The sequence below is a fragment of the Salvia miltiorrhiza genome, chromosome 4 (assembly GCF_028751815.1).
Source record: "Salvia miltiorrhiza cultivar Shanhuang (shh) chromosome 4, IMPLAD_Smil_shh, whole genome shotgun sequence".
NCBI lineage: Eukaryota > Viridiplantae > Streptophyta > Magnoliopsida > Lamiales > Lamiaceae > Salvia > Salvia miltiorrhiza.
In genome coordinates this window covers 36,068,944-36,078,055 of record NC_080390.1, presented here as the reverse complement: position 1 = coordinate 36,078,055, position 9,112 = coordinate 36,068,944, and the positions used below count along the sequence as shown (strand labels likewise).

Sequence of the window (9,112 nt, the reverse complement as noted above, 5' to 3'; positions counted from 1 at the left end):
TAATACTTGACACTCATAATATTTTCTTGACGTTTTCGGACCGTCAAGTAAAATAGAATACATGACGGTTATTGGTATATATTTGACACTTTCTTACCGTCATGTATGCAAATTTTCATGACGTTTCTATGTTTATACTTGATACTTTGCAACCGTCATCTTTGACCGAATTTGTCAAAGTTAGATACCATATATGACGTTTCAAGAACCGTCATCTATGCTCTTTCAAAATTTAAAATATCATTAAATTGTTTATAATAAATTTACACATATTGAAAATATCATTTAATCATTGATAATAATCAACCATCCAACATCCATAAAAGATCCATTATTTTACAACATCTCCAACATCCATACAAAAAACTACAAGTCTTCATTCTCGACACTCCCACCTTGCTTTCTTTAAGTCTTCGTTCTCAACGGTCTTGTCTTTTTTCACTCTAGCTTTCTTCTGCATTATAATCCATTAAAAGAGGATTGATAACTAAAAGAATGTGCATGTTCAGCTATGTCTATAATTACATTCTTTTGCCTGATAGCATATCTCATCTTCCATAACTCTCATACTCTCCATTAACCTGCAAGTAAAAAATAATCATTCATGTAATATGGTTCTATCTAGTGAAATATTTTCCCAAGTTGTTAGTAACCTATTTCAATGTGATGCTCATCAACAATATGATCCACCATCTCTACAGACTTATGCTCATGAGACCTATATACATCATTATAACAGTTTAATTAATCTGATCAACTGGAAAGACATTATTCTACAAAAAGTGCAGTTAGTCATGCAATATTACCATTCTGATCCCACAAAGACCTTGGGAAGAACAAGAAGCTTTTCTTGGTTAGTTTCTGCAGCAGTAAGCTTTGAACCTGTGCAATAAAAGAACACAAATGAGCAAATTTATTAAGCCATCAGATAATCCTAGCTAATATCAATTTTGTAGGTCCACCACATATAATATTTTCATTATTTTTATTCTTTTATGCTCGATGGCCAAGGGCAGATGCAGGAAAATAGTTTCAGGAACTAAATTTGAAAATTTATTGCAAAATATTAAGTACAAAGTTAATTTCATATATATGTAAATAACATTACCTACCATCTGGAGGGATCAAAGTGAAGAGCATCTGCATCTGCATGGATTGAGGGGTCGAGATGAACTGCAGAGAACAAGTAGGACCTTCCAACCTGCTGAAATATATAATCTGCCCCAAATAAAACATACACCATCATCACTTAGCAATACATGTACAGATTGGAAAAGAAGAGGCAAATAAAACATACACCATCATCACTTATGACCTGTCTTAGAAAGGTCCGAACAAATTTAATATCAATATTGCCACTATCATTCCAGCATCCTGCAACTCAACGGAGAAAAGAAGAGGCAAATTAGCTCTCTTCCCAATGACAAACAAAATTTGCCAAATGAATCTATTCATCAGATATACTTGCAAACAACCTTCACATAATATATATGTATACAAAATACCTAATAATATGATTATCCAAGGGGAAGCTTTCCTATCAGGTTTCAGCCCTGCTCTTGCAATATTCCCTCCATTTTCCACTACCTGCACCCATTTTCCCTATAACTTCATCAACATACCCATTTTTCAATTACTAGTATTACTCCCTCCGTCCCACTGTAAGTGAGACTCTTTCTATTTTGGGTGTCCCACCATAAGTGAGACTCTTTCCCTTTTTGGTAAAAGTTTTACTCTTTAAACACCTTTTCACTTTTTCACCTACACACAAAATACACTTTTCTTAATTTCCGTGCCCAAAAAAAAGGTCTCACTTACCTTGGGACGGAGGGAGTATTTTTTACAGGGACAATCTACTATTTTTGTCTTTCATCCTAATTCAATAAATATATACTCCTACAATTTAGAAGCTACTTAGATATATGAATTGAATATATCCCTCATTTAAAATCGTGCTCTATAACAAACCAATTCAGCACAAGCATTCATTGGCAACAATTAGGAAATTTTCACATAAATTATCCACGAAAATTTAACAACCTGTTAAATTAACCAGATGACTTAGTGCACGAGTCTCACGAAGAGAATTGTCTAGTTTCTTATCATTGTCTTCTTCGTGGAGCTAAACTAATTTATCATCAGAGAATTGTCTAAATCTATCAAAGAATACAATTAACAACACTCTATCAACGATCCATGATCTACATAACAACATTGATTCAAAACCTAATCAAGCGAATTTCAACAACAAAGCATAAATCAGGAAAAAACCAAGCAGCAAACACCCTAGCAAGAAGAATCCATGATCAACACAATCAAGCATTTCAATCAAATCATCATGATTTCAAATTCTCGAGCCAAGTTCACTCACTTCTTGTGGCGGAGACTGCACTTAGGGCCCTAACCTTCCAACTTCGAGATAGGGCAGCTGCAACGGAGGCAGAAGTGCAGCCCAGCGAGACCGTTGAGCAGCGCCATCTTTCGAAGGTCTGCGAGGAGGCACGGTTTGTCGTCGCCGTCGCCCCCACTTCAATCCCCTGCATCCGGCGTAGGGAGGAGAAATAGGGAAGGAGGAGGAAGATGGACTGGAAGAGGTAGGAGAAATAGAGGAAGGCGCCGGAGGGGGAGTGACGGAGACAGAATCGAGGGCTTCGGCGTAGAGCAGCGGAGGGCAGCGATGAGAAGGCGTCGACGACGAGCAGTTCCGTCCTCTCTCCGGGTGGTGGCAGCGGCTTAGAGGCAGCGGGGGTGGTGGCTAGCAGAGGAGGGGTGGCGGAATACATTAGCTAGAACACGATCTAGCGCGGCCCTTGGCGGCGCAACAGCGACCAGAGAAAGGGCGACGAGAATCCCGGCGAGAGGGCATCGAGAAAGGTAGCTAGGGTTTGACGGCTTCGGAATGGAAGTTCCAGAGCAGGAGAGAGCGGTGTGAGGGGGCGGAAGGGTGAATTTGAGAATGAATTGAAATTAGAGTGTTAAGTTCATTCTTATGTTTTGAATATTTAAAATATCAAAACTTATTTTAAATGATAAATAAAAATCATTATAATATACATTCAGTCATATTTTTTAATATTCAAAATATGAGTTTTTTAATTAAAATTAAATGATTTTAAACTAAAATTCTTTTAAATTTATCGAATTAATAATAGAAAAACATAAAAAAAAATTAAAAATTATGCTAGAGGTCAAGTGTTCGATTCTTGATCCTTACATTTGTAATTTTTTATTTATTTTTAATTATACTTGATGTTTTATAGAAAATATCAAGAATAATAGTATAATTAATGATAGTTTGTTTACTAATATACATGTCAATATAGAAAATATCAAGAATAATATAATTAATGACAATTTGTTTACTAATATACTTGACATTTTATACAAAATGTCAAGAAAAATAAAATTGATGACAGTTTATTCAACAATATACATGACAATTTGATTAAGTGTCATGTATTGCCTTTAAATTAATGCACATACATGACGCTTTGTAATGAATGTCATCTATGCTATGAATAAACGACGCTCATACATGACGTTTTTTCTAAAAGTGTCAGCAAAGCGTCATGTATAGCGTCATGACGCTTTTTAATGAAAAGCGTTATGTATGCAGTGTCATGTATACTCAATTTTCTTGTAGTGTTAAAACTCGAATTCACAACCAACACTAGTGATTTAGTTGTAAATTTATCGAATTGGTTGTGAATTCAAGAACATTAACAACTCAAACATACCTCCATATTCGTATCTTCAGAATTTGATATCTTCATGCAAAAAATTTACCAAAGAGGAAAAAAAAAAATGCACAAATCTATAAAATCATAAAAATGACAACAAAATCTACAAATTTACAAAAGCAAAATTTTTACAGATACACACAAATCACAAAAATGCACAAATCTACAAAATTACAAAATCACATAAAAGTGCAAATCTACAAAATTTCGTCGGATCAAAGATCGAATCCGATTGCCGGTAGCATTTCCGACAGAAAGAACACCGAATTCAAACAATGTCGCTGCCGGTGTCAAGCACCATGTACGCGTATCTCACCGGCATTCTGACGCAGATGCACGTAAAGTACTCGCGGATCCCTTGCCTTGGACCATCACGGTCACCGCTTGTAGGTTTAATCAACAAATCCTACATTTTAATGTTGTCTAACCTCACTCCTACAAAAATAAAATAGCTCATTTTAAACCATCATTCTTTCTCTCCCCCGCATTCAATTCATTATAATTTTATTTTATTAGTTCGCAATGATGCAACTAACAAATTTATGCCTAAAGTTAAACCCACTCCTTCCAAATTCCAAAACCCACGCGAAGCGATTCTCAAAATTAATGACCAATATATGTTGTCTTCGATTGAAAGCTCCTTCAACTCCTTAGAACCAGTGCTTAATCAAGAGTCATCAATGGAGGCTGAGGCGTTGCTTAGAGTGGCGTGGATTGCATGCATCGCTATGCTCCTTCTCATATCTGTCGCAAACGTTGAATCTGTATCAGCGCTGCTATCGTTGGCTGCTAATCCGACACCACCATCTCCCTCAGCTGAGTATTGCGATCGTCGTCCATCGCCAGAGGCTTGGAGCCATGTCCGACCGCTACGGCCTCGTCGGCCCCGCCAATTTTCAATTTATGACTACAATAGTTGGCAATTCTTTCTCTCTGAATCAGCTGCGAACACCACTAATTCCCCAAACAAATAAAAGCATACATCACTGCCGGTTTCTGGAATTATACATGAGAGAGAGAGAGAGATAGAGAGAGAAAGAGTTGAGAAAGATGGAGAAAAAATGGCTAATTTTTAAGTTTTTAATGTTAGGGGTAAATTTGTATTTTTGCATAAAAATTGGTCGAATTTTAAGTTTTTTATATTCGTGGACTAATTTTAATTTTACTATAACAAATTGGCTAATTTCGCATATTGACTAAGTTTGATAGCTGAGATGAGATAAGGGATGCTAAATAAAACCTAGATAAATAATATAGATTGAGTGAGATTGTTAATATTTTATAGGTGTTTGATAGTTAAGATAGAATCCTTGAGATAACTAATTTTTTTGTTTGATAGACAATATATAACTTAAGATTAAATTAACAAATTTACCCAAAAAAAAATAAATTAGCAAATTACCTTTTTAACCTTAATTTAAGAAATATAAAAAAAAAATTTAAAAACTAGCTACCAACAATGAAACGTGTAAACATTACCGTGGAATCCCCCTTCTTGTTCACAACCTTTCTTCTTCACAGCTCATCCCCCCAACCCCATTCCCTAACCCCCACCACTTTTTTGTTGATATCACACGCCCCCCCCTTCTTGTTCACAATCTTTCTTCTTCACAGCTCATCCCCCCAACCCCAGCCCCCTTTTCTTCACAAGACAACCAAGAAAGGCAATTGACTTTCACCGGCCTGAATAGAGAGCAGAGAGGCGAGGGATCTCTGGAGAAAAAAAAAAGTCAATCAAACACGCACACACACAAATAGGACCAAATGGCGCCGCTGCGACTCCATCATCCCCGGCGAGGAGCGCCGCCTCTGGTCAACCTCTCTCGACGACGTAGCGGCGGCGAGAATCAACGCCTCCGCCTTCCTCCTTGGCGACGGCGAGGCGCCGCCGCTTCCCTTTGTCCCATAGCTCTCTCTCTCCTCTGCACACTCCGGCGCCTCCCTCTCTCTTGTATTCGGCCGGATGGTCGGCAGTAAGCTCGTCGTCATCTCGACGCCGCTCGACTCAGCCCAACACACACAACACCACACCACACACAACCCACGCCACCGACGACTCAACACAACAAGCCCAAGAGCAGGGGATAAAATCAAAGCTACCAGATTTCTCAAATCATTTATTTTCATCCTATAACCTTCAATTTCAGGGATAAAAAAGTAAAGTCATACTTTAGTCTCAATTCACTGTGCATTCGATAATATTACATTACTGGAGGTGAGCGTGAGTTTCATATTCTCAGTAGCACAGTGGATTTGTTGCGGGCTTGGGTATATCAGCGGGCCTGCACTATTATTTAATATGGCTATCAAACGGAGTGATAAGGTGAGAAATACAATTAATCTAATCCAATAGACCCTATCAAACGGGCCCTAAATTAATTTTGTCATACGGATATACCAAAATTCATAAGTCATGAGTCTCATGATTAATTATATGTAATCCTATCTAGAGATTAAGTAGTTAACCCTATGTATCTATCTATCCAAACGAAAGTGATATTAAGACTAATTATATGTAGTCCTATTCTTGACTCTTGAGTGACAAGAATCTATATATTATATAAAAGATCAGTACAACGGTAACTTTTTATCGCCAAATTTTCTCTCTCCCATTATTCTCTCCCTATTTAACTAACTACCGTCATTCTCTCTTTCTCTCTCTCTATCTTTATTTCTTTACGTGTTTTCAATTTTTTTCTTTTCTTCATTTTTTTTACTTTTATAATTATTATTTTTTCTAATATGTATACAGTTTGATTAATTAAAAAATTCATTACGCGTATCAAATTAAATACCATGACAATAGCTTTAATTTGATTTATAATACATAAAAAAATAAATTTAAAATAAAAAGTATTCAAATTAAATTTTTTAAAATTAATCTCTTTCTCTCTTTTATTTTATAAAGGAAGTTAGTTTATCATTATATTTTTTTGTTATTTGCATAAAATATTATTTGAAATCATGAAAATTATGTACATGTTATTATGCAAGTGATAAACACTCATTTTGCATGGTTTTTATGGTTTATATTCTGTAGTTTAAGTCGATTTTACACCCGTTTCATTATCGTTTAGAGTTTATTGACTATTATTTCGTGATTTCACGGTTGGGTGTAGTTTTGACTGTTTGGATGCAGAATTGAGTGATATTGGAGCATGGAGTGTAAGGAACATGTTGAAGAGAAGAGTTTTGAGAGAATCGAGCCCAAAAATCGAGAAAAGACGAAGATTCTGGAGTCGGGACGAAAAAGGAGCAACTCGGCGGTCAAAGGGCGTTGACCGCCGAATTTTGGTGATTTAAAGGGTGAAAACGGCGACCAAGACGGCGATCGCCGGCCAGGTCGCCGAATTACCTGGATGGAAATTGGCCTTCGGTGGAAAAAACGGCGGTCGCCGTTTTCATGAAGGATTTGGCCTGAATTCGGCGACCAGTTCGGCGACCGCCGAACGGGTCGCCGTTTTGAGGCGTGTTTTATTTCCCTTCCGCGTTTTTACGTTTTTTCAAGTTATTTTCGGTTTAGAACTTGGTTTTTCACCCTAAGACTATAAATAGGTCCTCTTTTGACCTATCTAGGGTTCCCAACTTTAGTTTTTCAGTTCCCAACTTTATTTTCTCAGTTTTATAGCTTTAGAACTTTTTAGCTTTCCAGTTTCAAGGCTTGGATCAAGATTGAAGATTCAAGTCGCTACAATCGTTTTAATTCGGTTTTATACAATTTGTTTTTACAATTGCGTTCAATTTAATTATGTTTATGTTTGATTTTATTATGTCTGGCTAGTCTTTTAATCTGAACCTAGGGTTTGTATATAGCTGATTGATTATGTGTTTTTGATTTATTGATATCAATTTGCCCTCCAACTTGTGATTCATTATTCCTGGTGCCTGTTCTCTTGTGAATCTGATCAATGATTTACATGTTTAGCTGTTCAGTTTGAGTCTTGAATGCGATAATTGTTCAGCCGATTCAGGAATGCATGATATAGTGTTAGCCTTGAGTCTTGAATGCGATAGGTGAAGCTATAGGAAGCTATTCTTTATGTGCTATTTGGAGTTAATTTATTCCTTGAAGTCTTGAATGCGAAAAGGGATTAATTAATCTACGTTCATAGGTGGTCGTTAGAGACGCTTGTGAATAATATAGTGATCTTTCATCAGGGTTGGATTAAAATTGGTAATTGAATCAATAGGTTAAATGCATGTAGTTGATTAGTGAAAGTACATCCCTAGGGTCAGAGCTTTCTTTATATTTGAGTTAATTATCATAGTTTTTATGCTCTTTAGTTTTATTTAGTTAATCTTAGTTCAATATTCACCTTCATAATCGTTTTACTTGCATATTGTGAGAGTCTGTGTAGGAAATAGATAGAGTGATTTCGTCTTACAGTCCCTGTGGATACGATATCCGATTGCTGTTTATACTACGATTACACCGTGTTAGTTGCGGTAATTTGTTGCTAATAAAATAGTGATCAACTTTTTGGCGCCGTTGCCGGGGACTGTTTAGATTTTGCTTTAATATTTCCAATAGGACTTTATAGTACTGCAAGTTTTCTTTGTTTTTATTTTTATTTTCTAACTTTTATAAGTTGTGTTTCTGTAGGTTGCATATGCACACAAGATCTCACGGGAATCCTCTCTTTGAGTTTGACCCTGAAATCAACAAGACCTTGCGCAATCTAAAGAAGCAGAACGATCAAGTTGAGATAGAAACGATGGCTACTCCAGAACAAATCCAAATTCGAGAGCTGCAAGAGCAGTTGAAGAAGCTGCTTAATGCACAGGAGACGAGAGAGGCTCAGAAACAACCAGCTATCAATGAAGCGTTCATACCACAATATGTGTACCAGGAACCCCCAAGAGTGAACGTCAACAACTTTGAGCTGAAAACGGGTCTGATCACGATGGTCCAACAGAGCCAATATGGTGGACAGGCGATCGAAGACCCTAATGCGCACCTGGCGCATTTTCTGGAGCTGTGTAGCACGGTAAAGATGAATGGTGTCCCTGATGACATTATCCGTCTTCGTCTTTTTCCCTTTTCACTGCGGGATAAGGCGAAGTCGTGGTATCATACGCTGCAGCTGGGAAATAATATCGTGTGGGAGGATTTGGCTCATGCATTCCTACGCAAGTTCCATCCGCCTGGCCTTACATTGAAGTTGAAGATGGACATCGTGCAGTTTCAACAGTACGATGGAGAAAAGCTAGCGGAGACTTGGGAGCGATATCAGGATAAGCTCAGAAAGTGCCCAGGCCATGGATTCGATGAGGGCACGCTTGTGATAATGTTCTACAATGCCTGCGGGGAGCGTACAAGGATGCACATGGATACAGCTGCAGGTGGCTCTCTACTCCAAAAAAGTAGTTCT

General features: G+C 37.3%; 1 protein-coding gene across 5 annotated transcripts; it reads right to left on the bottom strand.

The window, feature by feature from the left end:
- Positions 1-270: 270 nt before the first annotated feature.
- On the bottom strand, positions 271-2,977 carry LOC131021380 (uncharacterized). Of its 5 annotated transcripts, none has more exons than XM_057950545.1 (5): positions 2,372-2,977; positions 1,298-1,374; positions 1,113-1,218; positions 807-882; positions 271-581 (listed from the first exon to the last, which is right to left on the bottom strand). In XM_057950545.1, the coding sequence occupies exons 1-5, from the start codon at positions 2,781-2,783 to the stop codon at positions 506-508; spliced, it is 747 nt and encodes a 248-aa protein (XP_057806528.1). In that variant the 5' UTR covers positions 2,784-2,977; the 3' UTR covers positions 271-505. The 5 variants fall into 5 exon arrangements, 4 of the variants coding, with proteins under 4 accessions (XP_057806528.1, XP_057806532.1, XP_057806529.1 ...); XM_057950549.1 differs by having other exon boundaries at positions 1,109-1,218; positions 1,316-1,374; XM_057950546.1 differs by having other exon boundaries at positions 1,316-1,374.
- Positions 2,978-9,112: the final 6,135 nt, after the last annotated feature.

Excerpts from the sequence above, each read along its gene's own strand:
- LOC131021380 (XM_057950545.1), bottom strand. The coding sequence starts at position 2,783 with ATGTATTCCGCCACCCCTCCTCTGCTAGCCACCACCCCCGCTGCCTCT. Across the intron at positions 1,375-2,371 it reads TGCAGTCTCCGCCACAAGAA|GATGCTGGAATGATAGTGGC; the intron begins GTGAGTGAACTT and ends GTTGAGTTGCAG. Across the intron at positions 883-1,112 it reads CACTTTGATCCCTCCAGATG|GTTCAAAGCTTACTGCTGCA; the intron begins GTAGGTAATGTT and ends TTTATTGCACAG.